Source organism: Neohortaea acidophila, assembly GCF_010093505.1.
Source record: "Neohortaea acidophila strain CBS 113389 unplaced genomic scaffold BDY17scaffold_2, whole genome shotgun sequence".
In the NCBI taxonomy this organism is placed as follows: Eukaryota; Fungi; Ascomycota; class Dothideomycetes; order Mycosphaerellales; family Teratosphaeriaceae; genus Neohortaea; species Neohortaea acidophila.
In genome coordinates, this window is record NW_022985511.1 from 954675 (window position 1) to 968048 (window position 13374).

General features: G+C 57.5%; 5 protein-coding genes across 5 annotated transcripts; 3 read left to right on the forward strand and 2 right to left on the reverse strand.

Annotated features, from left to right (window-relative positions):
• Positions 1 to 333: 333 nt before the first annotated feature.
• Positions 334 to 3711, forward strand: BDY17DRAFT_321156 (uncharacterized protein; the record flags this gene model as incomplete). Its single annotated transcript, XM_033736564.1, has 3 exons — positions 334 to 1735; positions 1795 to 1868; positions 1924 to 3711. 3 exons carry the CDS (start codon positions 334 to 336, stop codon positions 3709 to 3711), a joined length of 3264 nt encoding a protein of 1087 aa, XP_033592922.1.
• Positions 3712 to 4335: 624 nt separating this feature from the next.
• BDY17DRAFT_307849 (uncharacterized protein) lies at positions 4336 to 4770 on the reverse strand (the record flags this gene model as incomplete). Its single annotated transcript, XM_033735147.1, has 2 exons — positions 4336 to 4623; positions 4684 to 4770. 2 exons carry the CDS (start codon positions 4768 to 4770, stop codon positions 4336 to 4338), a joined length of 375 nt encoding a protein of 124 aa, XP_033592923.1.
• A 2426-nt stretch (positions 4771 to 7196) lies between these two features.
• Positions 7197 to 8899, reverse strand: BDY17DRAFT_321158 (ASST-domain-containing protein; the record flags this gene model as incomplete). The annotated part of the gene is made up of 2 exons (XM_033736565.1): positions 7197 to 8735; positions 8795 to 8899. 2 exons carry the CDS (start codon positions 8897 to 8899, stop codon positions 7197 to 7199), a joined length of 1644 nt encoding a protein of 547 aa, XP_033592924.1.
• Positions 8900 to 10262: 1363 nt separating this feature from the next.
• BDY17DRAFT_291339 (thioredoxin-like protein) lies at positions 10263 to 11798 on the forward strand. Its single transcript, XM_033732650.1, has 3 exons — positions 10263 to 10441; positions 10521 to 10940; positions 10999 to 11798. Exons 1-3 carry the CDS (start codon positions 10345 to 10347, stop codon positions 11568 to 11570), a joined length of 1089 nt encoding a protein of 362 aa, XP_033592925.1. The 5' UTR covers positions 10263 to 10344; the 3' UTR covers positions 11571 to 11798.
• Position 11799: 1 nt separating this feature from the next.
• Positions 11800 to 13160, forward strand: BDY17DRAFT_337872 (ran-specific GTPase-activating protein 1). Its single transcript, XM_033737957.1, has 3 exons — positions 11800 to 12450; positions 12504 to 12632; positions 12690 to 13160. The coding sequence occupies exons 1-3, from the start codon at positions 11949 to 11951 to the stop codon at positions 12782 to 12784; spliced, it is 726 nt and encodes a 241-aa protein (XP_033592926.1). The 5' UTR covers positions 11800 to 11948; the 3' UTR covers positions 12785 to 13160.
• Positions 13161 to 13374: the final 214 nt, after the last annotated feature.

A 13374-nucleotide genomic window follows, 5' to 3' on the forward strand; every position in this document is an offset into this window, starting at 1 on the left:
GGAGGTGGAAGGGTGAAACACGGAGGAGCATTTCAGATTGATTGACAGCTCGCGCACTCACTTCTTGCCTCCACACTACCTACCCTCCCACTGCCTTGCTGACCAGGCTGGACTACACACGGCGCATTTGCAGTCAACAGCGACTTGCCAAGGGCGGGCATTGGCGCCCTTGGCCTCGACGACTCGCGGGTGACAGCGCCACTGGAATCCTCCTCCCATTTGTTTCCCTCCCCACAACGCGCATCAGTCCTCCGAGTCGCATGCCCTCGCTCCCCTCACAACTCCAGTCTCCTTGCACACCAGCGAGGGGGCTGCTCGGCCCACGCCCCCAACATGACGCGCCCTCACATTGTCCGCGCGGACACCATCGACCTCCAAAGCGCCGACACCCCTTCCGCCGCCGAACACCACAAGCCCCTGCTCCAAGGCGGCCTTGCGCCGCACCAGCGCGCAGAGGTACACCATGTCATGGAGGAGCGGACGTCGGAAGAGCATGCGCTGGCGGATGCGTGGAGGATGGCCGACGACCTCACCGAGGAGCCGGGCATGATTGATGAGGCGCAACACCAGCACAACCTTGCCGGAGAGCCGCACATCAATGGCGTCCGACACGGCGAAGAGGAGGAAGGCGGTGGATTAGAGGGAGACGCAGACGATGACATGCTCGACCGAGTGTCGAGTTCTCCGAGTATAGACGATGGTGGGTACCCGCTTCCCCGTTCTTCCCCTGTCCCGCGCGCGCGAGTGATGATCTGGCCGGAGCGAAAGTCCAGTCTGTCTCCTTCGCCGCGCAAACGCCCTACCCCTACTTCCCCTTCCCCGTCGGATTTGACCAAATCCGGCTCCTCTTCCCCAGCCTCCTCGCCATATCAGCATACGCCGCAGCATCTACCATTGCACGCGCGTACGACTGGCCACCCATCTTCTGCTCTGTCAAACGAAATCAGCCCCGATTTCAGTTGGCACGAAGACAGTGGGGAGGTGACGCCAAGCGAGAGGCGGGAAGAGGATGCTTCCTTTGTGTCCGAACATCATCAGCAGTCGGGTAGGTATGGGAGGACAGCGGATTCGGAACGATTGCCGCGCATTCACCTGGACCTCTACACAGACGAAGGCTTCTACGACAACGAAGACGACGAGGATGAACACGCCGATAATTCCGAGTCTTCTGCTCCGTCATTCACGAGACTCGACGACCCGCCGTGCACAAATTCACATTTCATTCACGACCGCGATCTTGGCATGATTTTACTGGAAACCCCGCGCGGCAACGCATTCTCTAACAACTCCTCCGACCATCTGGCACTGGATCTGCAACCATCTCCCAGTCTCAACAGCATGGCAAGCTGGGATTTGCAAAGCGTCTTGCTTCCCGTCGATGACCCTCTTCTGGACCGAGCCTCCTCTCCAAACGGCTCATCCTCGTCATGGGAGAGCATCCCGATTTCCGAAGAGCACCCTGCTGGCGATAAGGAAGCCGGCAACGACGCTGATGATGCTGATGACACTGATGCCCTCTTCCTTGACTTAGACGAGCGTTTCATTGACTCTGGTTGGGGTGGCGAATGCTTACGAGAGACAGAAAACATTGACTTCGAATTCGTCTACGCCTTTCATACTTTTGTTGCGACGGTGGAAGGACAAGCCAACGCCACCAAAGGCGACACCATGGTATTGCTGGACGACAGCAATAGCTACTGGTGGCTTGTCCGAGTGGTCAAGGACGGGAGTATTGGTGAGTGGTGGTAGAAGTAGCCTCGTTGTGGCACGACCTCGCTGATCGCACCCACCTAGGATATCTGCCCGCCGAACATATCGAGACACCGACCGAGCGATTAGCGCGCCTGAACAAACATCGGAACATTGACGTATGTTTGCTTGCTCGCACTGTTTGCTCGGGATGTCTATCTAACCACCTCGCAGCTGTCCGCGACGATGCTTGGCGATCAGTCAGAAAAGACGCGCAATCCGTTGAAGAAGCTGAGAAGACGAAACATGAAGACGGTGCAGTTCGCAGCTCCCACCTACGTGGAGGCTTCTGACTACGAGTACGACGACGATGAAGAAGAGGAAGAGGGAGCGGGCGAGACTCTTGCGGATGGAGCGGCGGTCGACAAAGCAGAGCAAAATGGCGAGCGGGATGCGGACGTTGCAGCAGGTGAGCAGAATGCAGCGCAGGAGGAAGCGCCCCGAGCATCCACGCCAACCCGAGGCTCTTTCGACCGTGAACAAGCCGCAACACTATCCTCACCGCAAGACGAGCCACAAGTCAGCCCCAAGCTGGTCGACAAAACCGAAGCCGCGCCTTTGAAGTCACGGAAAACCCGAAATACCGACTCGTTCCTCAAAGACGATTCTATGGAAACGCGGAAGATCACATTGACGCCCGGGATATTACGAGACGAGCAGGGCAAAGGCCTTTCTGCCGCGAGCTCGCGGAACGACAGTATGGAGAGTTTGGTGAAGTCGATCTCGCCGTCCGACTCGCTCGGCAAGAAGGACAGCAAGAAGGAGAAGGACAAGAAGAAGGAGGGCAAGTTTAGGGGCTTCTTCAAGAGTAAGAAGAAGGACAAGAAGGCTGGCTTGGAGGTCGAGGCCGCCGAGGAGAACCATTCGGCGGAGTACTCGGGAGAATCGGGGTTGACGAGCCCGGTCGAGACGCCGGCCCAGGATCTAATTGCAGCCGCCACATCCCCCGTAGACACTCGATCTCAAGCAGATGTCACTTCGCGATCACTCTCGCCTGTGACTGCTCCTGCTGCTGAAGAAGCAGACCAGCCGCCACCGGCAGAGGCGAATGTTGCGGAGTTGGAGGGCTCCGGCGCTGCTACAGGGCTTGCGACTGTTGGCCTTGCCCCGCTCAACACCGCTCTGGCGACACAGGACAAGACGAAGGAGAGTGCGTTATCTCCCATCACCAATATCCTGAAGCGGGACGACAGCAAATCCGCCAAGCCTGCAAAGGCAAAACGCTCCAAGGAACGCGTGATGTTGGACGATTTCGACTCGCCCGAGCACGATGATGGGCCGGACTACTTCGACGGCCCCGAGGCACGCCATGTGGAAGACGACGAGGACGAAGAGGATCGATTGTCGGAAGACCCGATAGAAATCACCTCGAGCAGCCTACACGGTACTGAATCGGTTCATGTCCCCACACCTGGTACATATGAAGAGCGTGAATTGGACGAAGACGACGAGGATGAAGACGAAGGAGAGGTAGTAGATGAGCCGGAGAGCATGACCAGCTCGCCCAGCTTGATCGAACACCCCGCCGAACCCCTCGAGACACCCAGCGAACCCACCACCCAAGACGACAGCGACTCTACTCCGCGCGGACCGCGCTCCCCGAATCCGACCGCAGCAGCCGCTACTACCACTCCATCCATCCACAACCTCTCTACCACCGACAACAGCACTACACCCTGGTCGCGCAGCCCCGTCACCGACCGCGGCGCCTCCCCCGCCACCAGCATCTCGCAGCAGTCGTGGAGCGACACCTCGCTCCGCAGCTGGCTCGAAGACGGCAGCGAAGTCAAGGACATGCTCGTCCTCATCCATGATAAGTCCGGCGTGGTGCCCGTCGGCGACGACCACCCGCTCATGGCGGGCTTGTTCACGGAGCAAAAGAAGGGCGTGCAGGACATGATGACGCAGCTGGACGGGCTGCTGGGGAGCTATCTGCAGCGCAAGGGCATTGACTTTGGCTGATGCGGGATGGATGGATGGGGAGAGAGGTAGCTATGCCGATCCTTCTCTGTTCCGTCGGCTGGGAGGGGTGGGGGTGAACGGTGCAAGCGAGCGTGTGTATGGTATTGGTGACGCTGCTGCTGCCCGGGCGGCATCCCAGTCACTGGACGCGGATGAGGCCATGTGCTTGCGCGACTTTTTCCCCCATGCCTGTGCCGGAAGTCGCTCATGGGTGTACTGTATAGGCAATATACAGACTTTGAGATCGTCATTGCTCGCCCGTCTTGACATGTTGATCTTCCGCTCGCGTCTGTGTTATTCTTGGAAGGTGGAACGTCATCGCAACCACGCGGAGCTTTTTATGTAATGGTTGTTGATGATGAGGATTTGAGGTAGCGAAGTATAACGTCATTCAGCACGGCGGGTCGACGACAGTGACCTTCCACATTTGGACCATTTGACTCTCCAGACAACAGTGATGACTTGGAACGTTGGTAAAGCAATTCCCTGATTTCTTGCTAATGGGCATTCAAAGGAGTGCAGAAGAGTATATAGTACAATATATACAGCTTGAAATCAAACACTCAGAAACTCCATCCCCCTCCACCCAGTGCCGCCGTGCTTCTTATTGCATATAAGATGCACTTAAAGGGGAAGCCCGCCACCGCCGGAGGTGGTGGAGACGCAAGTGAACGTGCCCGGGCCGCTCTCGAGGTCCTGCAGGAACTGCGTGAGGCTGTTGGACGAGTTGCACACGTAGGCGGAGGCGACGTTCGTCTTGGCGATGCTGGTCTTGCAGTGCGCCGCCTTGGAGGCGACCTTGGAGTACTTCTTGGCGCCGGCGACGAGGCTGGTGCAGGTGTAGAGCTCCACGACGGGGGGGATGGCCAGGGGGTTGGTGTAGGTGGCGGAGATCTCGTAGGGAGTGTGGACCTGTTGGTTGGGTTAGTTTGGCGGAGTGGGGGCTTGGGGGTGGTGGTGGTGAGGACTGACCTTGGGGCTCTTCTTGGCCTCGGGCTCGGGGAGGGCCATGGCGGCGGTGGCCGACAGGGCGGCGAGGAAGAGAGAGGTGAACTGCATGTTGATGGTTGGGTGGGAGATGGGGGCTTGGAATGTGGATTGGATAGTTGGTCAAGCGAGTGCAAGTGTTGTTGTGATGATGATTCAAAAGAAAGGCAGAGGAGTGCGAGGAAGGGCGATACTTATACCCGAATTTTCGAGGCCCCGTCGTCCAAGACGGTCAGCAGAGGCTCATCTCACAAGAAGGAGCGATCGGCATGGATACGACGCCTGCCTCGATGCATCCACGTTGGAGTGATCGTCGGTAATCCTGCTCCCATCGTCCACATTGGGCGCCTAGGCGAGGCTGCGCCCTGCACCTGGACGCTACGGCCGTGCCCGACGTCCCCTACGCTACCACGGAAGGATGAGTGACGACTTGGCACACTTTACACTGTCGATCAGCACACGCACCGCACGTGGAGGCATGCTGCGCTTCCGCCATATCCACGGTACATGCCGGGGCTTACACTCGCCGGCGAACTTCGTCCGCCAATTCCTCTGCACTCCTCGTGCAGTTGTGCGACGGTGTTTGCAAGGCCGTGAGTGTTCTTCACTGCGGAGCGTCCGCTGCTCCACTCCCAACCAAGCCCCCCGAACCCAACGATGGGGCGCATATTGGCCGCTGCCCAGAGCACCCAGCCTTGCAGCTGTGGGGAAATAGACTCCGACCCACTTCCCGTACTTGCCGCATTGGGCAACGCGCGCTAAGCGAACCACACCTCCAAGCGAGCTCACGCTACCGAATCCGTGAGAACGCGCGCAGGATGTCCAAGAGATCCCACCACCGTTCGGCCGATGAGGAAGCTGGTGGGGACCATGGCTTCCTGCGCCTCCACCGCGAACAATACGAGCGGCCAATCAGCGTACCTACGCTGTCGCCGAATTGGTGTTTGCTGCAAGCCAGCTCGGATGGGAAGGAGCGGAACGTCTAATAATCAGCGAACTGCCCGGTGCCGGCGTCAACCCCTGCGAACTACGCGTCGGCGAGTTACTCCTTAAGCTGGGTTGGAGCTGCGGATGACGATCGTGATGACGATCTCCAGGGCAGCAAATTGCGTCCAGCGCGCAACGCCCATTACGCAACACAACACCACCGCCGCGGACGCGAGCTCATCAATGGGATACGATGGGAGCGCCTTCCCTGCTTGCCGCTCTTCCGGCCGTATCGCCCTCCCTTCACCATCAGACGCCTGGTCTCTCGTGTCCCCACTGTGCTTGGCTCTCGTGACTGCGGCGGGGTGGCGTGCTCTGGAGCGCAAGGTGGCTTGCGGGAGAGTGGATGAGGCATTGCACTTGCAACCACGCCAAGCGGGGCTCGACTGTCCCCTACCTGCTCACCAGCGATTGTCCCCGCTTTAATCCCTTGTGTGGGAAGGAAGGAAGCATTGGCCTCTCGCTCGAGAAAATAACTCCGGAGGGTTGCGCGGAGCTGTGAGGATTGATGACGTGGGGAAGCCGTTCTCGGTAACAAGACAGCGTTGCCCAGTACGGAAGGCGCGGATGCTGTCAAATCGCCGCGTTGAGACGTTCAATTTCCCTCTGCTTGCAACGACATGAATGATGATATTCGAGGCATCCAACACGGTGGCAGGCACAGCCCGCCATCGACGCCCCCAAGACGCCACTGCTCATTCTCGTCGCGTGGCATCTCGAGTCTCGACTCCATATCCAAGCCGTGTGGCGTCCAGCCCCCAAGCCTGCCACACAGTCTCGATTCATAGACAGGCCCTGTGGCGCGGAGGAGGCCAAGCCGTTTTCTCCGGCCCGATCGTATTGCGCATGAACGGTGGGGCGACACGACTCAGAATCCGCCGTCGCCAATCATCACCTTTACTCTGCTTCGCTTGTGGGTGTTTATGTGTTTTGGCGCTTATTCTTGGACATGCATAGGCTCATGTCACTTTCGACGGGCCGAGTGAGACAGGAGACACTGATCGTCGTATAGGACAGGGTCTCCCGCGGCCGTAGGGATATTGATCGCGCAACATTACAGAGGTAATGCCAAGTTCTTGAATGTCGCGGCGTGGTCGGACCCAGCGAACTGGTCGTGTCCATGTGTGTCCAGAGCCAGCCGCCACGTTCCACTTCAGCGCTCGCACTTGGCTACCCTTTGCAGTGGTGAGCCAGTGCTTGCCTCTCTGGAGCGGACGACATTCGGAGCCGAACATCCGGCCACCCACAGCCTGCTATACTCGCTCGCATGTTAATGCCTGACGGATAGGGCCGATACTAGAGGCGCTGCCGTGTCGGCATATCGTGCACACTCTCAACGCCACATGGGGCGAGCCTTTCACAGCCGTCCAGCAGGCTTGGAACTTCTGTTTAGTCGCGCCTAGGGCCTGTTGCCGTCGTCAACATCTCGAGATGTGCCGTAGGTCAGACGGTATCTGCCGTACGCCACGATCGGGGGCGAGGCATCAACGGCCGAATCTCAGGCTGGACATCTATCCACGCAAGCCTAGAATGGCTTGGTTATCAAAATATCGTGGCGGTCCGGGCCAGGCTCCTTGGCTGAAAGAGTCATCAGGCGACATCTGCTGCGCCCTCGGCGGGGGGAGGAGGCTTGGGTGGTCGATCGTCTTGACAACGTCGGACCACCCTACGGACTCGCCATGCTTATCCACACCAGCCACTCGCACGTAATCCGTAAGGCCAGACCATTCCAGTCGGGTCTCAAAGCCACGCCGGTGAATCTGCAGTACCGCCTGCGCCTCCGCTCCATCACGCGCCGTCTTGTAGAGTCTCCAACACCGCACTTGCGTGTCGCCGTTCCAACTGACGTGCACCACGGTTCTATTCTCGAGCAGGGAAGTGGACGCCACCACTTCGGGCCGCGTGAGGGGCCGGCCGACAAAGGGAAACTTGTAGGCGCGGTAGGAGCCGATGCGATCTGGAACGAGGCGGGCTTTCAATAAAACGGTGCCGTCCGCGGCGTGCTCGCTGAGATACGCATGTTCGGACCAGCCCAGGAAGACATGGCCGTTGTCTAGAATCTGCATGTTCCCTCGGCGCTGCGCCAGCAGGCGGTCTGGATGGTCGTAATGGGCGACAAGCGAAGCGGTCATGTTGACAGTGTTGAGGGCGATTAGCAGCCCGCGGGAGAAGTCGTGGGTCGGCGGGGCCTCATCCTCGCCAAGTGCGTTGTCCATTAGAGACACGATGGTATGCGTCGCATTCTGGCCTCGGAAGCGAATGTCGTGCTGCCGGGAAAAGTGAACGTTTCCCATGTCGAAGTCCGATTGCTTGCCTCCCAAGCGCCAGATGATGGAGCCGTCGTCTTTTGAGATTTTGTAGACGGTGTTGGTGTGTCGAGCGTTGAAGAAGTAATGTCCGTCGTAGTTCGACTTGTCAATAGAATTGGCGTGCATGAAGTCCCAGCCCGCTCGGCAGTAGTTGGTGATGTTCCTTCCGGCGTGGTAGACACTGCTCTCCTCCAGACCAATCCGACCACGAGGATCGAACTGAAACGTGACACCGGCAGTCTCGACATCTAGCTCGACCAACTTGTTGTACTCAACCCAGCAAGCATCGCCGTCAAAGCCAATAGCCTGCTTATCTCGCTCAGTGGCCCGCTGTCGGCGATCCATAATGACCAACACCTTGGTTCCATTCTCGACAAACTTGAACTCGTGAGCATTGACGCCTTCCCCGACTCCCTTCTTCACAACTTCCAGAATCTGGCGGATACGATACCGATCATCGAATATCAATCCCAACCGGCGATTGCGGTCGTAGAGAGTCGGTACAAGCTGCCCGCCTACATTGCTCAGGCGGAAGTCGTTGACGTCCGTGGAGTCGAGCTGGGCGGTCCCGCTCCATACTACGTCTCCGGCGTTGTCGTATATCACGGGGCCCGGCCATCCCTCTCCCGATCCCAGAGTCACTCGCGAAGCCTGCTTGGGCGCAACGAACCAATATCCCGGGCTGAGAGCGCTTTTGTCATAGACTGTAAGATTCCATTTTGGAGGAGTGAGGTCAGGTCGCTGGAGATTATCAGTGTTCTCTTCTCCCCGAGTCCCTGGTTCCGGCGGGGTTCACTCACCGTGACAAAGTGGCAAAAATCCGAGGCCTTCCACTGCCCATTGGTCGGCACACATGCGCACAACAGCGGCAGCAGCAAGAGCACAATCAGCCCGATACGTTCCATACTCTCTTTACCCTCCGGAGTATTCGGAGCGGGACAGCATTGCGTTGTAGAATGGCCTCGCTGAATGTGACATCAAGCGAAGTCGAGCTTCGTCCCTTCCCCCACTCCTGCCAGCTTCGTTGCTTGGCTCGGCTTGCGCCATTTGCCGCCGCCGTCGATCATTAGATGCTCTCGTCCACACACTTCGGCGACGAGAGTTGTGTCAAACCTGCACACAGTAATGCGCGAGGTAGATCCCTGGCTTCGAGAGCGCTTCGCTTCTATCAAACCTCCAGCGATCGGCGGCGCGAGACGGAAGTATCCGGCTGATCATTTCCGTCAAGCCTTGCGAGCCGCTTTCCATCCTTTCCATCGAGAAGGAGACTTTGACTCTCGTTATTTCTCGCTTCAGCACTCGAGGATACTGTTTTTAGTTCCAGGGCTGATCCGGCTTATTTCCTTCGCTAAGTCACTACAACATCGGAAGGAAAACCAATAAGTCTTGACGCGAGCACTCGGAGACATTACGGTGCAGTACAATACAGATGTCGATGACGAGAATGCCGCGTCGGTAGTTCACCCACGAGATATGGGACTGGGACGCGCTCGACCAGATCACGGTATGTTCCGGCAGTTGCATCCTTCCTCGATACCTTCCGTACTTGGTAGCCAGTTGTTGGCCAGTGATCTTGAACGTCGGAGGCACGCTCAAGTGTAGACCTGAACATGTTTGGATGCTGCATGTGGTGTCTCATGGGAATGCTGCGTCATGCGAATGCTGCGTCATGGCTACAACAGACGGAGCCCTTGGCGAGAGCCTTTCACTTCGCCCTTGTCGATGCTCCATGGCGTCCCTGACCTGCCGACCAAGAGGTTTCGAACAGCCCGCCGGAATGTTGTTTCGCTCGTAGCACTCATGAAAGTACATATGACATTGATCCGGCGCGGAAAGGCAACGAAAGCTGTCGGAGAGCAATGACAGCAAAATGCTACAATGAATTGAGAAGAATTTGGGTTCTCTGCAGTCACCGTCGATTTCGGCTCAACAACGAGTGTTGTGGTCCAGATGCAATCGATCATCGTTATATGCTGGCACTCGGGTGAGTGTCCTCGGTTTCACGCGCTGTCAAGCAAGCCTGAGTCCGAGGGATCTGACTTGCACAAAGCGCCGTGTCATGCGAGCATAATCGAGTGTAAGCAGCGATTGACAGAGTACAGACTGGCGGCTGTGTGACCAAGGCGCGTAGCTTTGATGCGGTGATCGACCGCGGCGTAAGGGAGTGTGGTGCAGGTGGCGTCGATTGGTGGTCGAAACGGGAAAGCACCAGCTGTTCTTTCTCCAGATGTGGCGTGGCTGACAAACTCCCGGACCCTGAACTGCCCTCCAGTCTCCTCGAACTCGCCCATCTTTTTCCAACACTTCTGTTTCTCATTTGGAAAGCACATCATCGAGTCATTGAGCAACAATGGGTCGAATCAACCAATTCTTGAGCGCTGGCCTCGCCCTGTTGGCGACAGCATCTGCTTCGGCGGTCATTGACCTTGATCCGAAGAATTTCGATGGTAAGCTGCTCTATCCCTTGACTCCTCCCGCTTCTCCACCACAGAGGCGCCAAGTACTAATGGCCATGGCGAACAACAGATGTCGTCCTCAAATCCGGCAAGCCCGCCCTCGTCGAGTTCTTCGCCCCCTGGTGCGGACACTGCAAAACTCTCGCCCCCATCTACGAAGAGCTGGCGAGCGGCTTCGAGTTTGCCAAAGATCGCCTCGTCATTGGCAAAGTCGACGCCGACGCGGAGAAGACTCTGGGCAACCGGTATGAGATCTCCGGCTTTCCGACGCTGAAGTGGTTTGATGGCAAGAGCGATACCCCGGAGGACTACAGGAGTGGACGTGATTTGGAGAGCCTGACGGCCTTCATCTCCGAGAAGACGGGCATCAAGCCGAAGGCCAAGAAGGCTGAGCCTAGCGCGGTGGAGATGTTGACGGACTCGACGTTCAAGGAGCAGATTGGTGGGGATGCGGATGCCTTCGTGGCTTTTACTGCCCCGTGGTGTGGACGTGAGTATACTGCTGCTCGTGATACCATTTGGCGAGGACAGCGCTGACAATTACACAGACTGCAAGACCCTCGCGCCAACGTGGGAGTCCCTCGCAGCCGACTTTGCGCCGGAAAAGAACGTCCTCATCGCCAAAGTCGACTGCGAGGCACCCAACGCCAAGGCCACAGCGGAAGAAGCGGGCGTCACCAGCTACCCGACGATCAAGTACTACCCCAAGGGTTCCAAGGAAGCCGTGGATTACACCGGCGGCCGATCGCCGCAGGATCTATTCAAGTTCATCAACGAGAAGGCCGGCACGCACCGTGTGGTCGGTGGTGGGCTGGATGCTCTTGCCGGCACCATCCCGTCGCTTGATGAGATCGTTCTGACGCTCAAGACGGGCGGCGAGGAGGCGTACAAGAAGCTGGAAGCCGCGGCTGCTGCTCTCCAGGGCAAATACGCCGAGTACTATGCCAAAGTGGCCAAGAAGGCGGAGCAGAATGCAGAGTATGTGGAGAAGGAATCGAAGAGGTTGCAGGGATTGCTGAAGAAGGGTGGGCTGGTGCGGGAGAAGGAGGATGATTTGATCAGCCGGAGTAACATCTTGGCCAAGTTCAAGGGCGACATCCTTGGTAAGGATGAGCTCTAGATGGCAGTGGATGTATGATGGGTGGGCATGAACGGGGGACGTGCAAGTAAATTGTGGCAGCAGTGAATGATGACGGTGTTTGTGTCGCACGAGCATCCTTTGAACTGCAGTGAATGAAATGTGTTGCGGTGAAAAGAAGCCCTTTCTGCCTGAGGCTGCTTCTTGGCAAAGCCAGGGCACCAATCGGAGGAGCCCCACCCACAACCCTCGCCCGTCGAGCGTTTGTTTTCTGGCCATCGCTCTTCTTCACCCTTCTTCCCCTTCACTATCACCTTGGAGCTCTTTCTTCTACACTTAATTGCTCCTTCATCTCTCCATCAGACAAACCCTCCCTCCGACCAGCTTGTTCCACCCCCATCGCCCGTCAACAACGCAAACATGGCCAGCGAAGAGAGCAAAACCCCTAGCACCACCGCAGATGGCGAGCAATCGAAGACCGTGGCCCAGAGCGCCGCCGACACCGCCTCGGCAGTGAAGGACAACGTCTTCAGCATGTTCGGCGGCGGCGGCGCCAAAGCAGCAAAGACCGACGACAATGCAAACGAGGAGAACGACCGCTCGGGCAGCTCGAAAGCACAAAAGGACAAGGCGGCCGCTGCTGAGGGCGGTGACGACGACGAAAAGGCCGACGAGGAGGAGGCGGATGTGCACTTTGAGCCGGTCGTGCACCTCACGGAGAAGGTGGAGACGAAGACGAACGAGGAGCTGGAGGAGCAGATGTTCAAGATGCGCGCCAAGCTGTTCAAGTTTGATCGCGATAGTCGGGAGTGGAAGGAGCGGGGCACGGGGGATGTGCGGTTGCTGAAGCATCGGGAGAATGGCAAGACGCGGTTGGTGATGAGGCGGGACAAGACGTTGAAGGTGTGCGCGAACCACTACAGTATGTTGGAATGTCTTGTGGATTTGGGTGAGCTTGGCTGATTTAACTTGCAGTCGTCCCTGATATGAAGCTGTCGCCAAACGTCGGTAGTGACCGCAGCTGGGTGTGGAATGCTGCTGCCGATGTGTCGGAAGGCGAGCCAGAGGCATCCACGCTTGCGATTCGCTTTGCCAACTCGGAGAGTACGTATAGAGACGGCTCATGTGTGCGTGTTATTGGCTCTTACTGACATACTTCAGATGCCAACCTCTTCAAGGAAGCATTCATCAAGGCTCAACAGGAGAACGAAGCTCTCTTCAGCGGAGCGAAGGAGGAGGCGGCCAAGACGGAGTAAGTGGTATACACACTGGCGAGCAGCGAGTCGACAAGGAGCGGCGACTTGCTCACCTTCTGGGCGTGTCATCGGAGGTCTTTCACGACCAGGCGTCTATAACATCGGCATGCTGCGGAGAGCGGTATGCCGGGTTCCCTGCAGCATTTTGGGCGTTCATCACCATCACCACCTTCACCAACTTCACATCACCATCGCCAACCCCACCAACATCGACTTGTCCCGTCCGAAATGGACCTCGCACAACACCCCAATCACCTTGATCATCATCGCAGCACTCCCATGGAAAGCGACAGGTGTCGGTGGAAAGCTGAGTAGATAGAAAGACAGAAAGCGTGGTAGAGACGCGAAAAGCCCCTTCATTACAATTCATATCCCCTCATCTTCTTACTTCCACCTGTCCAATAACTTCACTGATGAACATGTGATCCACAGCTAGCATTTCGTTCACAATCTCTTCATTGCTAACAATCGCGTTCAACGATACCCTATATCGCACCTCGTCTTAATCAATTTGGGTTAAAGTAGGGGCAGGCGCGAGCCGAGCCTCTTGCCCATCGTCCCTCCCTTCGCTCCGCGTGCAGCGCGCAGCC

Coding starts and splice junctions, on each gene's coding strand:
- BDY17DRAFT_337872 (XM_033737957.1), top strand. CDS start 11,949: ATGGCCAGCGAAGAGAGCAAAACCCCTAGCACCACCGCAGATGGCGAG. Junction 12,451..12,503: donor GGTGTGCGCGAACCACTACA/GTATGTTGGAAT, acceptor TTTAACTTGCAG/TCGTCCCTGATATGAAGCTG. Junction 12,633..12,689: donor TCGCTTTGCCAACTCGGAGA/GTACGTATAGAG, acceptor GACATACTTCAG/ATGCCAACCTCTTCAAGGAA.
- BDY17DRAFT_291339 (XM_033732650.1), top strand. CDS start 10,345: ATGGGTCGAATCAACCAATTCTTGAGCGCTGGCCTCGCCCTGTTGGCG. Junction 10,442..10,520: donor TGATCCGAAGAATTTCGATG/GTAAGCTGCTCT, acceptor GGCGAACAACAG/ATGTCGTCCTCAAATCCGGC. Junction 10,941..10,998: donor TACTGCCCCGTGGTGTGGAC/GTGAGTATACTG, acceptor ACAATTACACAG/ACTGCAAGACCCTCGCGCCA.